Source organism: Atractosteus spatula, chromosome 9 (genome assembly GCF_055471065.1).
Source record: "Atractosteus spatula isolate fAtrSpa1 chromosome 9, fAtrSpa1.hap1, whole genome shotgun sequence".
NCBI classification, from domain to species: Eukaryota; Metazoa; Chordata; class Actinopteri; order Semionotiformes; family Lepisosteidae; genus Atractosteus; species Atractosteus spatula.
In genome coordinates, this window is record NC_142714.1 from 44,695,791 (window position 1) to 44,719,267 (window position 23,477).

General features: G+C 37.4%; 1 protein-coding gene across 1 annotated transcript; it reads right to left on the minus strand.

Annotated features, from left to right (window-relative positions):
• Positions 1-141: 141 nt before the first annotated feature.
• Positions 142-23,477, minus strand: las1l (LAS1 like ribosome biogenesis factor). The gene is made up of 13 exons (XM_088925008.1): positions 23,235-23,477; positions 22,697-22,822; positions 21,038-21,107; positions 20,332-20,413; positions 18,663-18,824; positions 18,189-18,235; positions 13,345-13,454; positions 10,273-10,358; positions 9,977-10,186; positions 8,680-8,827; positions 7,384-7,718; positions 6,654-6,804; positions 142-727 (listed from the first exon to the last, which is right to left on the minus strand). The coding sequence occupies exons 1-13, from the start codon at positions 23,378-23,380 to the stop codon at positions 637-639; spliced, it is 1,764 nt and encodes a 587-aa protein (XP_088781134.1). The 5' UTR covers positions 23,381-23,477; the 3' UTR covers positions 142-636.

Genomic DNA, 23,477 nt, shown 5'->3' on the forward strand with positions numbered 1-23,477 from the left:
GCCACTTATAAATACACATATATACTAACATGATCATGTACAGCAGCCTCCTTTCATTCAACTAGTAATTGACAGTTTGAGCCGATGGGAAACAAAATTGAAGTTACCCTTCATTAACCGAAACACAAAAACAGTACACTGTTGATAGAAAAAAAAACCTATTTATTTCATTTAATCATAAGCTGACATAACAGTTGGATTGTACAGGCTTTGGTCCACAAATTTCACTGTTAACAGATGTTCTTCTGAACACAATACATCAGGGAAGAATTTTTCAGGCATTTCATTTTTTTTTAAAAGGTAACTGGTTCCACAGATGAAAGGGTGGCTAACACAAGTAAAAATACATCTGCAAAAAGCATGTCTGCAAGAGATTACGGAGCACCATACAACAAACACAGCAGTTCCAGTACGCTGAAGCTGCGTTGTCTGGACAGTCACCAACAAATAAAAAAAAACACACTTTTGATTAAGATGTTTACATTTCATGACACTAAAGATCTTCAAATCCCATCAATAGTTCTATGAATGACCACGTACAGGTCTTTGTGTGTTCCCTGTAATCCAATCTTTCTTGACCACATTAAAATAAAGACTTTTTTCTATGCATTATTTCATTATGTAAAATATATTTTTCTAAAACAACTGTAGGCCTGCTTTCAGTTTGCTAAGATCACTGTGTGTCCACAATGGTCCATCAGTAACAGCATGGTTTAGTCCAGATTCACTGTAAAAAAAAAAAAAAATCAGTTGTTAAAAGCAGCAAGATGGCAAGTGTTTTACTGAGAGAGCTGTGCCAGACACTTTTGAAGCCAATGAATTCCCCATACTACTGCAAGGTCTGTTCAACTACAACAGACTTGGACGCACTGTCACTACATCCATTTAAACCTGATTTTATCACAGTATTTGGCAACACAAACTATTGAAACCTCTCCTCATTTTACAGCACTACTGATGGCACTAGACTAAACAAGACAAACAAAGGTATCCGTGCATGTCCGCCAAATCCCTCCCCCCGTTTTATTTTTACTCTTACTTTGAGATTCATGACCTTGTCATAGCATAAAAGCCCAGCACTGTCTCCACAAACACTCTTCACTCTAGGGTATTTACCACCAGCACTGCTAGTGTGATGCAGCTCCACTCCGTACAGACGTAACAACCAGGCTAAACCTGATTTAATAAAGTTACTTTCCGCCCACACTCTGCTGTGTTCTACCAGGTTACCTAGCAACATCCAATAATATTTAAAACACTGGTCACTAAACAAGGAAGGTCTGTTTGCTTTGAGTTTTTCTTGTAAATGATCATGAAATATTAAATAGGTTCTGTCCTTTATCTTGACTCCTCCAGCAGTATTTCTGTTGTGTTCAGCTTGTTCTGGTTATAAAATGTTTGAAAAAATATATTACACAGAAAATATTTATATTAGTGCTTCACACATGAGTAATATGTTAATGATATGATTCTTAGATTCTTAAATTTTGGCTTGCAATCATCCCTTTAACTACTTTGGTGACAAACATTTAGAACACAACTTTGTGTTTTTTAGTTAAGTTTTAAAATAAAAAGCATTGATATTTTTCAACCAATTACAGAAGTATTAACTCCCTGCAATAAAGAGCTGTCGAGTGTTTTTGCAGGTTTTGGGGAATTTATGTTAATGGCCAAAGAAGCAATCTGCATTTAAACAGATTATAGATTAATTACAATAAAATTTGTATTTTAATTATTCTAATCTGTAAAGTTAGAACAGTTATTTTCTGATGCTATGGGTTTGTCTTTTCCACCATTACTTACAATTCATGAGTTTACTACATAAAGAAAGGTACAAAATAGCCAAGTAACTCCTATTTCAAGCACAGAGGTAGATTGTCACAAACCTTAGGTTATACAAAAGTTGCAATCAACACCTAATAAACTCCTTTGGTATGCCTCTTTCACAGGTCTTAGTAAAATATCCAAATGATGCAAGTGAACAAGTACACAGACGTAATAATATGCCTGAAGCAGGAAATTCTTCCTCACAGAAACCAATGAAAAGAATATGAGAGAAAAAATGGGAAAATCGGAGAACCAACTTTTAAATAAATTCACAATCAGATTAGCAGCAGCATACGGAGAAGAAATGACGTTTCTGTCACTACAGGGGAAGCCCAAACTCCCTGTAGGTTGGCTAATAAGATGCATTCTGTTTCCAGGATCTCACATAAGAGAATTGAGTTAACTCCCACTAACCGGATTAGATTTTCAGAGCAGTGGAAGTGAAAGTAAAGTCATATAAAACCATTATATTAAAAAATCCCAATCTGGGTTTCTGTAATAAGACTTAGTCCTTTATTATATAATGACAGAAAGGTTGTTACTAAATGTGTTACTTTTCCACACAATAACCAATGATTATTAGAAAAACACTACTAGTAAAAACAGATTATCGTTTATGTTTTACATGCACAAATTAGTTTGCCAATGAAAAGCTCTTTATAAATTCCAGAGTACCACACGTTAAAGTGTTATATAGCACTGAGCATTATTTCTTTAAAAAGGGGAGCCCCGTCTTTCGGATGAGACGTTAAACCGAGGTCCTGACTCTCAGTGGTCATTAAAGATCCCCTGGCATTTCACGATAAGAGTAGGGAGTTTTCCCCGTGTCCAGGCCAAATTTCCCCCCTCGGCCTTTACCGTGGCCTCCAAATTGTCCCCATGTATGATTGGCTTGCACTTGCCCTGTGTTGGACTGGAGCCCCGTCCAGGGTGTACCCTGCCTTGTGCTCGTTGCCTGCCAGGTAGGCAAATGACACGACATGACACAACCAGGGAGCCTTTTTAAAACTCTTGTGAGCAGCGTCCAGTGTTTCATTCAAACAGAATTCCAAAGAGGCATTATAGCACACATTAAGGCAAAGAAAAATCTTTCTGGAGGTGTGTAACAATGTGTTAATGAATGGTAAAGAAACAAACGTACAGTATGAATATTAATACTTAGAGTCATTTTGAGACCAATTATAAAGGACTCAGGAACGGGAAGTTGTTTCTAAGCATTTAGTTAAGAAATTAATTATGTGGAGTCAAAAATCTTTATAAATCTGTTCTTTAACTAACCGGTCCTCACATTAAATAATAAGTCAAAAACTCAAACTCAAGAACACTTTCTAATATTCCCAGTGGATCTGGGACTGTGATTTAGAAATGTATTAAAACAATAATTCAGCTGTCATCATTCCACCCCTACAGAGTTTCCCAGGGATGTTTTAATGAGTTCTATAAAAAGGGCTACACTGAGTATGCTCCCACTGCTTGGTCTGACGTTGCATGTAGAGTGCTGTATATGCTGCTCTCCATACTTTGACTAGAAGTCTGTCTTTTTAAAAGAACACTGCCATATAACATATAACTGATGCTGGAATCTCAGCTTGTGGGCTACATCTACTCAACAGGTTAGCTTTGTTTCTGTACAACTGAAGATGTTAAAAATAAAAAAAAACAACAACAAGAAGGTATCAACTAACACAAGCTACTTTTAATGATTCGTTCTGAAATCTGCAGTTATTATTTAGGGTCTCTCTTTCTGATTTATGCAGATTAACTAATTTTCTTATTGTGTGTGTATTGACGGTTAGCGATATACACTGACATTAAGGAATCCCTTTCTTCCAAACCTTTTTATCAAATAAGCAAAACAATAAGACTCCTGAGCTGATCAATCAGACTTTCACATAGTGTTTCACTGTATGATTTTCAGTTCTATAGCAGCCACATGAAAGGGACTATTGTTACAGAGTGATTTGTGTCTGCCCACCAAATTTCATTCCTTATTATGACACAGCCCTCAAGTCCTTGGAAAAGCAACTCTGCGGTCATATTTTTTCCCCACTTTGATAAGTCGTCTTCATTACTCGCAGTGGCCAAGATTTTTCTTGGTGATTTCTACAGGAAGCAGCTGCTTCTTGAACGTCATAGTTCATCTTCCTTTAAGGGTGCTTCTCATGTTTGTTGAATGTCACAGAGCGTGAACTCAAGACACCAAAGAAGTGCTTTCTCCAGAGTTATAACCAGGAAAGCTTTAATCCACATATACAGTACAGAGAAAAGGGTGGTGACCTTCCTAGGTTGGTCTATATTGTATATTTTAGACATACAACTTGATTCTACATTTATGAAAGTCTTAATGAAAGATAAACATAACCTGATTAAATACATAAAACAAAGACATACAATATATTTGGCTCATTTAACAAAACGATCCAAAAAGCCAATGCGAGACATTGATAAACATTCACAGGAAATGTCTATCTGAAGTCATTGTTGCCGAAGGAGGTACCACCAGTTACTGAATCTAAAGGTTCAAACATTTTGTTAAAAAACAAAAAAACTTGTTGTGGGCCCATCTGTACATGATTTTCTTACTCACTTACTCACTGTTTATTTTTCCATTCAGTAACACACAGTACCTTTCTCTGTTCCTGAATTTGACACATACTAGACATCACTCAGAGCCAGACAGCCAGGGTCTAGACAGACTGCCCACACCACTCTTATTACACAGAATTGGGCACCTCCTGGCTGCACTTCCTGCTCTCTCTTCAACTCCAGGTCACCGGCAGAGCCAGGAAGCAACCAATCAGCCCTCCTACCCTTATTCCATCAAGGAGGGGGGATACAGTTTCCTGCTCTTCAGTTTCCCAACTACACATCCACCAGGAGAGCCAGGAGCTTAATAATCAGTCCTCCCACCCTTCCTCCAACAGGGCTGGGGGATTACAGCCAAGACCCCTGCTCTCTTGTTTTACAACTACAACCTCACTACAAAACACTTGCAGACAAGTTTCACAAACTTTTCATTCATTCTCAGGCGTTCTTTCTAGACAGGAAAGAAGACCTGCAGTAGTCCGACACACCACCAGGGAATACACTATTCCCTGCTGGCTCCACAGTGTGACATACACTGGACCCCACCAGCGTATCTCCTTACCGTGGTCTGCCATTTGCCCTTTTCCACTGAAACCCCTCTGGGCTCCTAGCACTCACACATTCTTCCTCTTTGGTGTTCTCCATTAACTATCTTACTCTACATTGTTCACTCTCACAAAGACGTCAGCAGCTGACAGCCTTTGGCCATCCAGACCTCGCGTCTTCTCGGGCGCCTCCAAGCACGCATTTATCATTTATGGGCTCCTGTAGCCAACAGCAAGAATTGTGTCTAGCCCTGCTGCATCAATGGCAACCACCACATCCCCCTCAGAAGCAGCTCATAAGGTTGATTTTCAACAGGCTCTCTTTTAAAGCCCTGGCAGACAGCACAAACTCCTTTTTATCTGCATTTCACATACCTTCATGGCCATTCCAGCTGATAGCTGGTGACCTCAATAATACTTCCCTCACTTACTCAAACACATCCCTGGCCCTTTGCCGACTTAATCCCCATAGAGCAGCCGACACCTTTGCTGCCTTCTCCAGCGGCATTCCCTACACCTCTGCAAAAGTCCAGACCAGCATCCAGGCCCCAACATTTCTCTGGTAAACGCATACTGCACACACACCCTTATTTTATTATTACACACTGCGGGTTCGGGAGAGTTCTCTGCTGACACACGCTGCTGCTTTAAGGGGAATGATATTTCTTCCTTCCCCCTCCGAGAGGGCCAGCGCAGTCACTCTGCGGTCCGAGAGAATAGAGCAATCTCTCGAGGGAAGTTAGACAGGCCATATAAATAGGACAGCCCACAGCTGCAGCTTCCTAATCGTACACTGACTGAAGGCCTGTCACAGTGACATTTCACCATCCACAAAAACAGAGCTGGTGACCAAGTACCATCTTTAAAATGTAAACAGCATTAAATTTACAATGGTATTTAGGACAGAATCCAAACAGACTGAAAAGCAAGACTGAAATAAGACCATAGAAACTCAACTACAAGCAGATATACATCAATATATACATATTTCGGTTGATTAATCAACAAAAGACAACCAGTAAGATCTTTTTAAAACAATGTGGTGAAAAAGAAAACTCGCAACAATCCGTCTTTCATGAAAACAGGAAAAATCTGTCTTCTACTAATATAGAAAAATTAAGACTCGGCTTATGGCTTGAATAACATACTATGCCAATTTTAAGATTTAAGTTAATGACATCAGACAACAACTGGACATTTCCAGTAAAAATTATGAATTGCTAACATGAACAGGAATTCAATACAATATTTCCCGATAAGGATTTTTAAGGACTAGTTTTAAGACTCTCTAACTCTGTTCTCCTATTCTTGGTGTGTAGTTACAAAACACTTCTCAGTCTAGCATACGTAAGGAGACCAACACATGGAGTTTTGTGCTTTTATTTTTAAAATGTGGAATAGTATTTCTGTGGAATAGACGAAGTTGTTTTCCACAAAATAAATCCTCACAAGCATTTCCTCCCCAATAATTTAAAAAACAAAAATTATTTCAGTCAATATAACTGGTGCTTTAAAGATACTGTATATATTTCCACTGCATAACCTTTATAGTATTAATGGTTTTAGAATAAATTAGACAAATTACACCATGTATTGAGGATACACTAAAAGGACAAACGTGATAAGAGGTTTCTCCAGGCAGACAACAGCTGCAAAATATAGTTTGTATCGACATATTAAATATGGGGAGCTTACCTGGTGTATGTGCTGTGGGGGGCTGTCTTGTCAATATCAAGAAGCTGATCCAACACTGATATTGTGGAGAAACTGTCCACCATGAGGCAACCTGGGTCATCAGACTGACCTGGCACTTTACCAAGTGGGTAATTCTTCCATTTCACGTTGTCTGGAAAACAACAATTCAAAACTTATGGGTGAGGCAGCTTGAAGGAAAATATTTTCTAGTTTTCTGTGAACGTAGTTGAAAGGGGTGTCTGATAAAATATCAGATAAAAAACCTGAAGCCTTCTGATAAAAATTAAATAAAAACACTTAATTTTCTCAGTTAATGTTTCTGAAGAGAACAGTGTAGAATACTATCATTGTGAGGCCTGTCACAGATACAACTTAAGAAATAAAGGTGGGAAATGTGACACCTTTTACTTGCTTAAAAACCCCACGTATGAGTAACCATCGTATAGGACGCAGCTTAAAGGGTGCAACAAAATGAAAAATGCCAAAATTAATATGCACCAAGGAACTAGCCTTGCTCGAGACAGTAAGGGTGTGTTGGGGTGTAAAAGTAATACAATTCAAAATATTTTAAATAAGTCTGAGAAGATAACTGCTTCTCAGACTTATCTCTTTCCTGGCAAGTTTAATTCTGTAGTAAGACAATCTGTAGTAATCAAAGCAACAACAATAGGCTAAACAGAGCCGTGATTGATTTTATAGAATATACAGTATATATATAATATGGTATTACCTGTGCATATCTGCCACGGTGACCCCTTCAGTGCCATTGCTCTCTCAGCTATGACCTCTAGACTCAGGTGCTCCTGTAGGTCCTCCTTAATCTCTGGTACTGTCACTGGGTCTTTTGGCACGGCCTGGGACATTGTGTTGGAATTGTGGGTGACAACATGTGGCGACTCTTTCATGGCCCTCTTGTGAAGAGTCTCCAATGTGTAAACAGGCTGTTCTTGCTCCTCTGTGTCTGGGGAAGGGCAGGAACCACCTCTCTGTGTGTAGATGCAGCAGAGATGAAGCAGCTTCTGCTGGGTGTCGTGAGGTAAGGGCTTGTCCATATCTGTCAGGATTCTGCAAGAGCAAACATCGACCTTCAAAGGCTGCCATTGCTAGGGATGATTCTGGTGGACATTCACTGTCCAGCTGTGTAGGCTGGTGTCTCAGTGGTATAAATACAAACATTTTTTTGGTGATGATCTCTACAAATCATCATAATTGACCCTTCCAAGCTATAAGGTACACAAAGGATTTTTAGAAAATGTTTTTTCAAGAGGGGCCTCTCAATGCGACCGAAAAAGTACAATGCGCTCTAACCGATTCCGTCTTACAGAGCCCATAATCCCTTAAAAAAAAGAAACACAAAATCGGTAAGTCATTGTCCAAATCCGCAATGCACGAATCTGCCCTGTGACTCATACACTTGTCAGGACACAGAGGAATGCCAAAGGTCTGCGGGTTTCTGCCTCATTACCAACAGAGGTATTGTATTGCTTTTCATGTTATTTGAACTACTCCAGACATTTCACTGTTGATGAAACAGGAAACTGCAGACCAAATTAATATAGAGGTGGAAGGAGCTGCCCCTGGGTGAGGCTGAAGGAACAATCTACTCATCCACGAAATAAGTCTATGGAAGAGAAAAACAAGTCACATCAGCAACAATAATCAAATGAACTTGAATACCTGGGGGATGTAACAAAGGAACTTTTATCCAACACCTTCTATTTGCTGTGTATGAGGAGTAGAGGGATACGCCAATGGTTAGGTGGCAGTAGTGTCAAATAAAATATCACAGACTGAATCCTCCTCCATACTATCAATTTAGCTGCTGCCCTTTCACACAAATTGCACCTGCGTCTTCTGTCCACTCTTTGAACTATTTTATATCATACTTTTGAGTACTTTTTAAGAATGTGAGATGGAGAACAGGAACCTTAAAGGGACAGAGGGAGATGGGGTTGAGAGCTGAAGCACCCTCTCTCACTCTCTGTTGCACACTGCAGAGTCCCAGTCAGGGAAGGTCAAAACTTACTGTTGCAGCAAGTGTGGTGTTGCCACACAAGGAGCATCAAGGCACAATGACAGCAGCCTTTTCCACTGTAGCCGAACTGGGTTCACAAACATCTGAAATTTGTTTCTCATTTTCCTTTGACTTGGAGTGAGACCCTTGACTGTTTTCCCTAAAAAAGGGCAAGATTAGGAAAAACACCATGTTTGATTATCCCCTTTCAATGAACCTCATTAGAAAATCAGAAGTAAATTCTAGAACATGACTAAATTAAGAGCAACCTCTTTCAATTAATCACATTGATGACTAATCTAATACAAAGACACAAAACAAAATGTGTTTTATTAAAAAATATGTATACACCTTATGTATTCAGCAATATACGCCTGCTACTAATTAACACAAATGCAGAATTAACAAAATAACTTAACAGACCTAATTACAGGTTTGCATTAAAGAGGTATTACCCAATTAAAAGTACACTGAAAAAATAATAAAAATAAGTAGTTACAGGTGGACAATACTTTGGAACATAAAGTTATTTTCAAATACTGATACTTGAGTTCCCAAAACAGATCAGTCACATTTAATTATCTCTTCTGATTTTTTAATGATTTAGTTATGACTTATGTTATACCCATCTCCATTTAGAGATGCAATGGAAAAAAGAAATGTAATTGCACCAAAATCAGTCTGGTGCAATATCAACAGTATCTGAAGTGAAATCAGCCTGTTCCAAAGTGACTAAAGTTAGTTGGCTCACATATAAGAAAAGAAAATATTTCCCATTATTATGGAAACCAGAAACATTTCACCTTTCATGTTTGGTGAAAATGGTAATAAACTGAAAATGAAACTCAGAAAGGAAGTTAGTCCTTGGTTTTCTAAGGAACTTTAAGTCGAATAGAAATTATCTACTAAAAAAATCTCTTCAGCTTGGCATTTTAAAAGAAAAATGATCATGTCATTAGAGATTGTCTATAGTATCCGAGACACATTTTGAACACTATTCATGGCTAAATGCTTACAAAGAAAACAATTAAGTCTCCAATCCTACATATCAGTAAAGGCACAAAACATCCCAAACATGCAATGTTAAATGTTAAAAATGTGTTACATTAAAACCTGACTAACAACTACAAGTGGTGTCAATACATGTATTACTTATAAATTACAAATCACCAAATCTAGCCCAGCCCAGAAACAAATAAAGAAACTGAGGAATTTTTCTTGCATGCCATGTGTGACAAATGTATGTGTATTTTTAAGAACACACTTAATGACTATCACTCAATGCACCTGATGAAAAGAAGTAGCATACCTGCTCTGTTATTGCAGGACAGGATTTCAGAAATCCAGCCAGAGATGTAGAAAGTCCTGTGTTCAGAGGTCTCGCTGCAGAGCTGCAGCTGCAAAAACAGTTTCTCAGTCATCATCTGGATGAACATATGGGAGTTAAGGACCCGTAGAAGTGGCATCCAGAATTGAAGAAACAGACGAGGGATGCAGGGTGTTGAAGTATCAGAGCTGTCTGGAGCGAAATTCAACACAATTTTAGGCGATGAAACCTAATTCATCTCACATTTTGAACAATTGCCAGTCTCACAGTTTTGTTACCTGAAGGTTCGATATCTAAAATCTCAAGCTGTTCCAATGTTGGGACAAGAAAGCCATCACCAAGCAGAACATCCAGCAAAGCCTCTCTAGAAAAAGAAAAAAACAGGAGCTTTTCAGGTAACTCAATAACTCTCAAATAACCCCGTTCCGTTCTGACATGCAGTAGGCATTGGACAAAACCTTTTTGTTCTTTAAAGTGCAGTACTGCAGGGTTTATTCGACATATCGCCTAAACATATACTCACTGAATTCCACCTCTTGAAATGTTTTAATTTGGCTGTTATGGTGACACTTTTTTATAGGTGACCTAAAAACCTCACAAGGGAAAATCACCTGGAAGATTGAAAATAATCATAACCCAAAAGAATAAGTTCTTGTACTCACTGACAGTCTGTTGAGGGAGAGAAATAACTTTTAAGACAATAGGCAGGCTACACAGTCTAGAACATTCAGCAAAAATCACCCAAAACTATTTAATTCAGGGGTAATTGCAGCACAGAGATGTATTAAAAGGTGTATCAAGTTTCAATTAAACAGCGTGACCAGTTCGAGCCCTCCATGATCAAGGGATGAAATATATGCACCAGAATCATAAAGTTTAGCTAAAGCTCCTACAATAGCAGTTTCAGTGGCGCTTCTCATTAATTCTGGCATCAGGCAGAGTTGCATATCAAACATTTCAATCTGTCAGTCTCAATGGCAGTAAAGATAGAGGGAGTGGGTGGCTACCTTTCCAAACACCATGGTCTGAAGCAACACCTACACACAAGACACTCCCTGTGTTTTCTTGACATACATAGGATTCTATAGCAATGCATTCCTTTTTCGTTTGAAGCTGTTTTCCATTACTGCAACCCCAATCACAGCTCTATTCATTTTTCTACACAATTTGTTCAAATGAGCCTATAAATAATAATAAGGTACAAGTTATAAAAAAAATAAAGGAATAACTGCATATTTACTGTATGCAAAATAGCCCCAAACTGATTTATTGCACCATTTTAGTGAATTATTATATATTTTATGATAAAGTTAAACATAAAAGAATGTACAGGTTGAGGGAAGAGTGGCTCAAAAGACTTAACAGTAATTTGCATTATGATCTTTAAAAAGAATAATTAGGCTATGTAGCGCAAATGTTGTAGCTTTGGTTTCTTCACTCAAATGTCAAGTCATATATAGCCTGTGATAACCATGGCTAAAAAAACCACCTTTTCCCACACTGTACCGCATAAACCACTGACACTACTAAAAATGCAGGGTAAACGAGATAGAACAAAAAACCCTTAATTGTTCCAAAGCAGCTTTCATTGTTCATATAGTAAATGTACAATATTTCCAATTGTACATTTTGGACCTCATAGATTCCTACAGCACCAGTAAACATAAACAAATATAGGCCTCTTACTTCTGATTTTTCCATCTCAGTCTTAGTTTTTGTAAGAATTCTTGTAAGAAGATCCGTTTCATTTCTTGTGTGTATATGTGAAGCAGGGTATGTGTGGGAGGTTGCCATGCTGGGATTCCCCAAAGTAAGTTAATAATCAATACAAGGTTGTGCAGTGTGGGTGGACATGCTGTGGAAAGAGCCCAGCTTAAACGCCATCGACACAAAGAAAATGAAATGAGGGAGAAGAAACCTCCAAGACTGCAGTACGCTGCTTGCAATTACCAATTACCTCTACTGTTCTTCAATTTCTTCACACCTTGAACACTCATACTTCTGTTCTGATAATAATGACATAATTTAGGACTAGTAATGAAACAAGGATCCAAAGACACAAATGGAAACTAAAAGTGAGTGCATTAAAAGAGAGTGAAAGAAAAATAGGGGGTACGCTTTTACACCTGGGGCTGTGGAAGCATGGAACAAACTGACCACACGTTAGTGAAGCAGATTCAGGGGGCTCCTTAAAAAAAATCAGCTTGGCTAGATCCATAGATTAGTAAAATGGGAGCAACAAAATGAGCACCATGGGCTAAACGGCCTTTCATTTGTAAATGTGTTGTGTTCTTCCAAGATAATTATTAAAAAGCTCCTGCTTTCTCCGATGCATTTTCATTTGCAGAGAACATTTGTGGAGAGGTACTCCTAACTCTTCTCACTTCCAAAAAATGCAAGATGATAGAAACACCAAGGATTAAAATATTGATTTTTAATTAGAATTCGAATGTTTTTACCTTTAAGCTACTGCAGGACAGACCTCCTTAATAGCAAAAACAGCTACTGTTTAGCTTTGGGTTAATGAAGTCAGGCTTGCTGCAGTATCCTTGTCCTTGTTTATAGTGCCTGTCTTGCTAGCTGGGCAAGATTCTGTGAAATCATACAAGCCAACCGAATAAAAAAAAGCTCTGTTCTAAGTCTAGGCACTTTCCACCATAGCCAAGAATTGAGAGGCAAGATTGTGATGGAAATAGGCAAGTTTAGATAGATTGTGAGAGAAGAACATAAGAAAGGCTGCAAATGAGAGAAGAACATTCAGCCCATCCGGCCAGTTTTGGCAGGATTTAAATTTGAATCTACAGCATGTTTAGTCAAATAATAACAGAGCAAGACTGCACTTAGCAGGCTGTTGTGTGCTTAGATCATGAATATTTAACTGGAAAACGTTGATGCGAGTGTTCACATCTTTCACAGCAGCAAGGAATTCCTCATCGGAGCCAAAGAAAGTTTTCCTGCTGTCAGAAACGCCGCAGCATTTTAACATTTAAATGCAGGTTTATCATCATGTTTTCTACAAAACACACATCTTTTTAGTTTTACAATCGCTTCTTCCAATTCAGGGTCACAGGGGAGCCGGAGCCTACATGACATAATAAGGAAAATTAAAAACTGGAAAAAATGTCTTGCTCATTTGCAACCTTATCTTAAATATTAGGTCTTTGTTTTTCCACTGTGTTGTATGAACACATTTGCACACTTACTACAACTACAAAATTAGTGTCATGACTACAATCCATCTCTTTATATGTGGAAGATAAACATGCAGCAAGGCAGGATACAGATGATGGCATCTTAATTCGAAAACTAGAATATACATTTTGGTCTGAATAAATTGCAATAATGCTAACCTAGACTCTGCTTCAAAGTCTTTGATTTGCATCACTATCCACTCCAAGTCAGAAGAAGGACTGGGCCATAGTTTCTTTACTTTGTCCTCTTTATGAAGTTCATCAAGTACCTGGATGAAGAAAAAAAAAGACTGACGTCATCAAGATGCCAACCTGCCACTGAAACAGCTGGTATTGGGTCATTATTGGATTCAGGCATCATAAAATAGTCAGTAAGCAGCTTTACAAATAAAACTTACACAGTCAACTATATACTTATTGGCAGTAGGCAAACTCATAGCACATTGTACATTATAGAAAGTCCAATTAGTGTTTACAGATCATTTAGGGGACATGCCACTATTATGAGAAGACATAAAACATCATAATTTTAGCTGTACAGCAAGATAACTGAAATCCAAACACTCCGGGGTGAAAAACCATAAAAAGAAAAGGCACAGATTCCAAAAGAGAAAAAAATATGTTGTGGAGGTTTTCACAGGAACTACACAGATGATGTCAAAAACAAGCATACTTCAAAAATAAATATGTTTAATTCAGTTCTAACACTTAGAAAAAAGTGCTGTAAGAATACAATTATTCATCTACCCCTTCAAGAAATGGTCAAACTTAACTAAACTACTACACTAGATTGCTGCTGAATATTTCATCCCTAGTTCTGGCTAGCATCACTGCTAAAACATGGTCTACTGCCTTCAAAGAGAAATTTCTCACACATTTCAGATCTCTCCCACTCCCCCTCCCACACACCTCTGTGGCGTCATGTGGTTGGCTGCGATAACCAGACGCGCCTGAGTTATAAATAATCCATCGGACCAAGAAAACACTTCTTTGAGAATATTGCAACAAAGTAGATGCCTTCAATTAAATTCTTTTAAAAACGCCTTTGATCTTCACTCTAATTACGCTGTGATGTGAAAGTCAATGACTTGGTCTTACTAGTAACAGGAAGCTTCTAATTTGGCTGTAAACTGCTAAATAAAGTCCTTAGTGGTATTAAGAGTACTGGCAATTAGCTGAGAATCCATTTTCTGGACTCCCTACACAATGCGTCAGCAGGCTCCAGTTAGCAAAAATACAGCAGCCAGCATCGAAATTGATGCCAAACACATTGATTTACAACTGGCTTGTCTGCACTGGCCACCGATCAGACCCTTATACTCTACTAGTTTTTATGTATGAATGAATGGAATAATGTTTGGATTAATTGATGAAATTGCCTTGCTTATATTACTCATTAGACTATACAATAATAAAGGCTGCCACTTATACTCAAGTATAGCTGCTCCAAAGTGAGCAAGCACCTGTTGCGTGAATCAATTTAGGACACCAAAGTGTGACAGCATTTGTAGACAGCGGGCAGAGTAAACTAGTGTCAGAGAATGACCAGGAAGACAAGACAACGAACCATCTGCCATGCACGCAGTTACCCCTGCTCGTGTATCAGCCCTGTAAGCTGAATGCAAATGTAGAAGAAAAAGGTCCCATTTTTGGCTTGGATGCAACAAGCAACTAACCACATAAGGAGTCCACAGAATGATGATTTCCATTTGTACAATTAAGGTAAAGTTAACACTTGGTTTAAGGAGAAGTGGCCTCCAGCCCTAGTAACATGAAGCACTGCTTACAAAGAGCTTTCACAGTACACAATGTCAGCCATTTAGGGCTTTGACCTACTTATTCAAGTGTGTGGTCTGACACTGTCATAATGTGTTTTAAAACACTGCAGTAAAACGTGTATAACTATAATATATTTTGCCGCTTTTGCTGTGGTTTCAGTGCTGTAATAAACATTAAACTGGAACAAATGTGATATGGTGGACTTCATTCTGTGATTACGATCACACTCATTTTGTCAATTTAGAAACCTATAAAAGGTTTAGACTGTAGGAACTTTGAAAACAAGCATTTTAGAAACATGCACAATAAGATGTTAAGGAAAAATATGTTTTTCTGGCTTGCTAATAATAACTTTGGATCTAATGCAAGCTAGAAGCTAAAAATAATTATTACTGTTTACAGCCTGGACGTCATTGTGTGCACCTTCAGAAGTAAAGTACTATTAAACTGCTATGTAAGAACATCTAATGGTACTTCTCATTAAGAGAACATTAACCCTTAAATAGAATATACACATTTTCACTGAGCATCAAAAGAAATGTATGTATAGAAAACATACTTGGATTTTAAATATTACTCAAATGTTTTTGGTAACATTTTGATTAATAATATCTGACCATGAAACACTCTAGCTCTGTTTCAAAGCAGTAAGTGAAAGAATTGATAGTTCACTGTTCAGAAAACCTAAAAACAATGGGTTTTTAATTCAAATGTTTGCCCTCAAGAGCTACCGAACATAGCATAAGACAAAGAAGAGAGAGGAAGAAGTAACCAGAAGGAAGACAGAGGACACAGAGAAGAGAGAGCAGAGAGAACAAGCACCATCAACTTCTCTTCTTCTAAGCCTGAGCCATGCAAGCAGACCTTGTTCTGATCAGTATTGTAGACCAGGTATGAGCGAAGTAATTTAAATCTTGTAATAGAGTTTGCTGTCCTATTTATTTCAGAAAACTGTGATTTCGTTTATTGAGGAATCCTTTGGTTAAAAACTTTCTTTCCTGTTTTGGTGATGTGTTTTTAAAACAGGGTAACAGGCATCCATGTAGTAGGAAGACAGATTTAGTCTTAGGTTATATTCTTTTATTTAGGACTTCTTTATTTAGAAGTATTTCTCTAGTTGGCCTGTGAAGGTGCTGCATAGCTCTTTAAATTGGAATCCTGGTTTTCTAGGGCTGTAAGATTTAAGCTTCTGAAACATATATATGTTTTTTAAGACAAGTGTTGTGCATTGTTAAATTTTGTTATTGTTCATTATTAATAAACATTTGTTTGACATGTTTGACTCTGATTTTACGCTCTGTGCTAGAGAACATAAAGCACTCACATGCCGGAATTTTTTTACATACTGCTTACTGTAGGTTCAATTTTGACATTAAAACATTTTATTTAATCACTCTATTTTCCTTCTTCCACCTATTTTGTAACACTTGTGCTAATCAAGCCTGGTGAAAATCAAGAAAGAAAAAGACAGAATGGAACTGGATGCTCCATTTTTGGAGCATCCAGGGAACACCACCTTCATGCCACCCAAGTATGTTGGAGATCTAAGGACGTCAGTACACTCTCACTTGCCGTCTGGGGTGTTCACAGTCAGCAATTTATAACCTAGTAAAATGTTGCAGTCAAACACAGTCCATCAATGACAGACCACAATCTGGAACACCATGACTCACAACAGGTGGCCAGATACAACACACCATCTTGTTAATTTTTAAACTCCTAGTTCACTCCACCAGAAACACTGACTTGCAAGTACTGATTGATTGCAACCTGACTGTGTGGCACTACAGTACATTGAGCAATGTCCTGGAACCTTTAATATTGTCCTTTCTGCAGGCTCACCCTGACATGACAGCTTGCCAGCAGGATAACACCCTCATGCTATTTGTGTAACAAGTGCCTTCTTGTGAGATGAGAATGAACTAATCACCATATCTGAGCACCACAGAACAACTGTGGGATGATCTGGAACAATGTGTCACATCTAAGCCTCACAGACCAGTAACAAGGCACATACAAGATGTATGGGACAGAATACCACAAGACAGTGTCACCAACACAATGCAAAGCATGTGTACAGCTTGTACTGGTTTTAACAGTGGCCACACATGCTAATTACATTGACTGACACTCACAGTAGACCTCCCGTTGATTAGCTGTGTTAATGCTCACAAATGCTAACATCAGCATAATGAATGAATAATAAAGCATTATGAATCGACATCATCATGTGGACTGAAATCTTAGTGAATCAGCTGTAAAAAGATTATAATTTTCCTAATAATTAATTTGTGAATTTGTTGCAGTTAAAAGTGATCAATTCCATTTGATGTTCAGTTTTTATAATGTAACTTCAAATGCAAAACAGGCAAGAAGATTATTTTTAAATTATTACTTTATATGCTAACAATCCATTTTCTAACCACTTAATTCAATACAGGGTCACAGGTATTTACAGTATATACAACAGAAACTAAATTGTACCAATGGCAAAGAGAACACAAGATGTATGTTGGACTTACCTCAATTTGATATTTTTTTTTCACTGAGAGCACTTGATTGAGGTTAAGGAAGGTACTTTTTGAAAAGTTGTTGATTAATTAGTCTTTACTATATGAATAAAAGCTCACATAATAAAGCTGAATTTAAATGAACAGCCATGCTTCTATTCAGGGGGATAACAGCTTTCTCTGCAAAGATAGCCTTCACAAACATTTACTTCATATAAAAAATAATATGCAATACAACAATATTTAATATTAATACACTATGCCTATTATTTAAAAAACTTATAAAGAACTGCTCCTGTCATCTAAGACCCTTTTTTTATGTAATGCTTTAGTGCCATCTGCTGTTGGATTCAGGTAAGCATGTTCACCAGGCAAAAAATGAAATTTAATGTGCGATCACTGCATAAGACTGTATGCCTTTACTCAATGAATGAATTTCTGAATAAGTGTAAAACGATTTTTCCTTTTTACTTAATCAATTAATTTTTCTGCCTTAATTTATTCTATATTAAAACAGAGTCTCATTACCACTGGCATTTTTTTCTTGGAAAATGTCTTCTGCCAAAACTACTTTGTAATGCATTCAGTACTTATATGCAGAAGAATTACAAGGAATAAAAAACAGGTTACTGTATGTACTGTATTGGAAAGACAATGGCAGACAAAACATGCTGTTCTACTTACAATAAGAACACACTTAAAAAAATTAATTACCTGAAATTGTTCTTTTTTGTAGGATAACAACAAGTCTCTGGCTTTCCCTAAGAGGATAAATAGAAAGGACTGTTATGGCTTTAACAATGCTCTGTGACGTCTTAGTAAATAATTGTCTCAAACTATAAGAATGACTAAAATAGCTAGACAATCTAAAGAATTTTTCCAATAAAATCTAAGTAAGTTCTAATCAAAACTATTGCACTTATTAGGATTATATGAATCAACACTGCTGATATCATGTCAAAGATCATCCAGAATAAATGTGTTTTTAGGGCCGCTCAAGACATCTAACCATCAGTTTCAAATCTGCAGCTTACTACATTTATGTGAAACGGGAAAAATCAAGATAGGACATGGGAGATTTTCCTTAAACTAGAAATATTTTTAGAAAGAAATAAGCAAGCCATCTTCAAGACTGCTGTTGCATGTTACACAACCAAAAGATAATCAGAAACTCAAGTTTCTCCTTACGGTAAATTTCTCGTTTTCTATGTCTGTCAGTGAAGTCGTCTTCCACTTCCAGATCTTCTTCTTCCTCCCCTACCGAGTCAGAATCCCAGGGCTCTGCTAGCGTGCTTCCCAGCTGGCGAGACCAGTACTCCTGATGTAGCCAATCCAAAACAAACTTACAACCTGAAAAACAAGGTAGAAAGTCAGTATCAGCAAGGTGTACTACTACTACTGTGCTTCTTACACATACAGTCACGTGAAAAAGAAAGTACACCCTCTTACAATTCTATGGTTTTAAATATCAGGACATAAAAAATCATCTGGTCCTTACCAGGTCCTAAAATTAGGTAAATCTAACCTCAGGCGACAAACAACACATAACAGATTCCACGATGTCATTGTTTATTTAACAAAAAATAAGCCACCATTTAGAAGCCATGTGTGAAAACTAAGTACACCCCATGATTCAGTAGCTTGTCAAACCACCTTTAGCAGCAATAACTTAATTCCTATGGAAGCAGTAAGGGTATACTTAATTTTTCCCACATGGGTTCTGCATTTTGGCTTACTTTTTGTTGAATAAATAATGACATAGTGAAATCTGTTATGTGCTGTCTGTTATCTGAGGCTAGATTTGTCTAATTATAGAATTTGGTAAGGACCAGACGATTGTTATTCATACCCTGATAAGTAAAACCATTGAATTGAAAGAGGGTGTACTTTCTTTTAACATGACTGTACATAAAACTCTCCAAGAGTATCTATTGCTTTTGAAGCATCTACACTTTCTTTTATTTAAAATTAATATTGCAAATTTCTACTATATATTTATCAAACCGTGTAATACTTAGCTCTCTGGCTCTTAAATTCAGGAAAGAATAAGACAATCTCAATGTTGTCTGTAGAGGTGTTCATCTTTGACATACTGTAAAATCAACAGCAGGGTCAACTCCAACTGGAAGAATGGTAAATCTCTCAATGATATCAATGAATGCCTGAAGATGCCTCACAATTTGTAGGTTTTCCTGTTGCACTGAAAGCATCCTCCCAGACTAATCTCTACCCTTCCCGGGCTGAACTTGGCAAACTGTACACCACCTATGTGGGGGATCCTGGTTACAGTTGGCAAGGGACATAATCCAGTTTCATACAAGTAATGTCTAGGCCATAGAGTTTCATTTGCTCAAAGTGAGGTTCTTACACTCACTCTCACAAACTTGAACAAGAAAACCCAGCCCATCCACAGGAAGGGGGATTTGAAGGAGAGGTGTGCAAAGCCGAAAGCTGTAAATGGGGAGAATTTAAAAAGACATTTGTCAAATTATCTGTTAACTCAAGAAAAAGGAAAGCACCAGCCTGCACTGAATTCTCCTGCCTCACTTGTGCTTGTCCGCCAGAAACAGCTGGGTCAGCAACAACACAAACAGAACCACATAGTCTTACTTACTCTTAAGGAGGAAGCATCGGATAGTAATTAGGACTCTAAACCCATATCCAGAGGGCCAAGGGTTTATGTACTATATAATGATCTCGTGGCTCTAATTTGTGGTCCAATAAGGCAGTAGGTTCATGAAGGTTTAACATTTTGTGCATTGTCTGGATTTAACAGTAATATCCTACAGAAACAAGCAACTCTTTCACATCATTGCACTATTTCTAGGGACAAATATTCAAGCACTAGTTCACTCACCTTTTCGGCACCAGTACAAAGTAGGGAGCTTGCCATGAGTTATCTCATGTCGAAGATTCACTACCCATTCTGGGATGTTCATCTAAAATGTGCAAAACAAGTTTATTTTATCTAGTTAAACCACATTTGAAATTCTTTAACTAGTAACTAGTAATCCAAACAAAAAATATTAATCATTTTTAGAGCACACAATAAGAAACTTCATGGACATTTACTATAGCATGTATATATACATTCTGTGTATTATTACAGATTTTTTTATACACAGACCTGATGCAGTCCATTAAGAGGATATCATTTTAAAGGTTTATTTCATGCTATTAGTTTTTTAATGCAGAGATGATTTCGTTTGTGTTAACTTATTTTCCAAATGATAAATGGGCTCCCTGGACATGTCAGTTTTACATATCCAACTCTACTTGGGAGAGTGTACCAAGGAGACAGCCTTCACATGGAATTATTTTATTTTAATAGGTCTGTGAAAAAAAGGTCAGTGTTAGTACTGCAAACATATGCAATAAAACAATGATAAAAGTCTCCAATTATATTTTTATATTATATTTTTACCACAGCTCTCACTTTTCACAGGCAGTATGTATTCTGTCTCACCTGACCTTTGAGTGCCTGACAAATGGAGGTCTGCAAGTACTTTGAACAAAGTGTAAGAAACAGACATTTAGACATTATGCCAAGTAGTCCTACTAACCTGACTGGCCAGTCGCCTCAGGGGAATGGACACTATCTTCTGCCTGCGTTCTGTGATTAAATTCACAAACCTGAAGCACAAAAAAATTGCATGATTTCAGACTAGATGGGCTTTTGACAAGTACGCTACACAAATTAGTGATAATGACAATACTACACAAAAATAATGACTGAAGACAAACATGAGATATAAATGACTGAGTCAATGATTATGTTTTTTTGTCTTGTTTCCACTACTTAAAATATGGTTTCATAAAGAAAAAAGAACTTGAAATAGTTCTTTTCATAATATTTGCATTTAACTAAAGTATACTCTCCTCGTTTGAAAACTAAAGAGATTATGTTCCTCTAAACTGTAAAGTGTAAGTTAGTATTACATGGCAAATAATAGCAATGTTGTTTTGGGTGGCATTATTTAGAATATTGAGAGCGGTTTCTGAAGTCATAGTAAATCAATGGCACACTTTTAGCAACACTTCCCTTGATTTACTGGGTATTCTACACTTTTAACTACTTAAAAAACATCTTTTTGACTTTTGTACTGCTCCTCAACATTAACATGGATGGCAAATACCAAAATCACTTTTCACTCCAAAATCTCTGTCACAGACACACCATACTGCGTATAGCGTTTTTCACAGACTGGCCCAAATATTATCACAAAGAATTTACTATCTTCAAGGTAATACTGTAAGTAGGGGTTCCTAATTCTAGTCCTCAAGTGCCACATTTCTGGTTTTACTGCTTCCTTTACATCACAAGCACCTGAAATGCTGGGAAAATATTGAACTGCTCCCCATAAGTCAATAATTAGTTCATTTAGATCATGCAGTACTGTGCTGGAATAAAAACCTGTAGGGCAGTGGTTTTAGAATTCCTGGGTCTCCAAGACAGGGAGGCACAACTCTATTCGTGGAGGACCAGAAGGTCACTGGTTTTATTTCCACCTGAGCCCTTAATTATCTAGATGAAATAATTTAATTGGACAGAATGAAGATTTAAAAAGACCTATAAAAGTTACAGGACAGGGGACTTTATGGGCCACATTTGGGCAACCCTAATCTAAGCATTAACACTTAGTGAAAGTTTCTCAATTGAATTCTTGAAGGCAAACTAATTAACTAAAGTCTTGAGTCATTAAGAACATATAGTAGGAAAGCTAAGACACAGTGAAGGCTGATTCAGCCCTTCTAGTTTGTTGGACTGTTGGACTTTAATTGATTACAGCAGCACCTCTTAGTCCTGGTCTTGGCCTAATCATTTCATCACCTCTTATCACTTATTAAGAGCTGTTAAAAAATAAGAGATCCAGTACTTTAATTGGCAAGTTCAGATGGCACTGCATAAGGCTCTGTGTGCTGGACTTGTTGGAAATAATGCACTTCAGGGTATATCAGAAACAAAGGACTGAGTATAGATAAAACATTGAAAGCAGCAACAAGATCAGTTACAGGCACCAATTAGCCCTAGTAATGAAAGGCCCAACTGGAACAAAAAACTTACAAATATAGGCGTACTGCAGGACCTGGATTAGAGAACACTTCAGCAACACACAGTAGCTGGATAGGTTGTGTACTACTCCAAAATCATTTTGTGTAAAAAGATTCCTATCCTCCACCTTAATGCACTTAAATCCACTTTGAACAGAGCAAACTCTCACCTCACAAGAGCCATTCCATACAGCAAGATTAGTTCATCTGTATCCAGTTTTCCAGAGGCATCCAATACTTGACATCGGACCAATTCTGCTGTGCTCTCCACAGCCACAGGTGTGCTATTAACAAACCTAGAACACCAATCACACAGAACTGTGTATCTGTATGCTATAAGAAAGACAGGAATGCAGCAGTCTTGGAAATACTTTGATCCTGTGGATTATTACTATAAATTTTGGTTGAGCTTGTAAAGAATAGAATGTTAATCCTGATTTTCACAATATGCATTATGAATGTATATTCCTTCAAATAATTAAAAGGGATAATTATAAAAAATTCCTAAACAAATAAAGGCAATCGTTATAATAACAATAACATAACAATGTATTATTTGACGTTGTAAATTCTTAGATTACAAAGACCGTCTTTAAAAGTGTATCAGATTTATAAAAACGTTTCTTTGAACAATTCAAGTTTGCCACAGGGAACTAATGCTTATTTGAAATGAAGATCAAAATGCTACATCTCAGTTCGTCTTCTTACCTGGCTTTCCAAGCAGAAAGTCTTTGTAAAGCATATTTCTGTAATGCACAATCTTTGGAGTAGAGATATTCGAGAACCTGATCCCATTCTGCTTTGTTAAACCAAGCAACTACATGACTTGATTTTTGTGTTGATTTTCTTTTCATCCTTTTACTGTAAGTGACCGATCGCAAAACAAATCCAAAAACGTGAAAACTACAGCATGAAACCCGCCACAGCCTAACTTAAAGCTACGCCCACTTC

Excerpts from the sequence above, each read along its gene's own strand:
- las1l (XM_088925008.1), bottom strand. The coding sequence starts at position 23,380 with ATGAAAAGAAAATCAACACAAAAATCAAGTCATGTAGTTGCTTGGTTT. Across the intron at positions 21,108-22,696 it reads TATGGAATGGCTCTTGTGAG|GTTTGTGAATTTAATCACAG; the intron begins GTGAGAGTTTGC and ends TTTGTGCTTCAG. Across the intron at positions 18,825-20,331 it reads TTTGTACTGGTGCCGAAAAG|GTTGTAAGTTTGTTTTGGAT; the intron begins GTGAGTGAACTA and ends CTTGTTTTTCAG.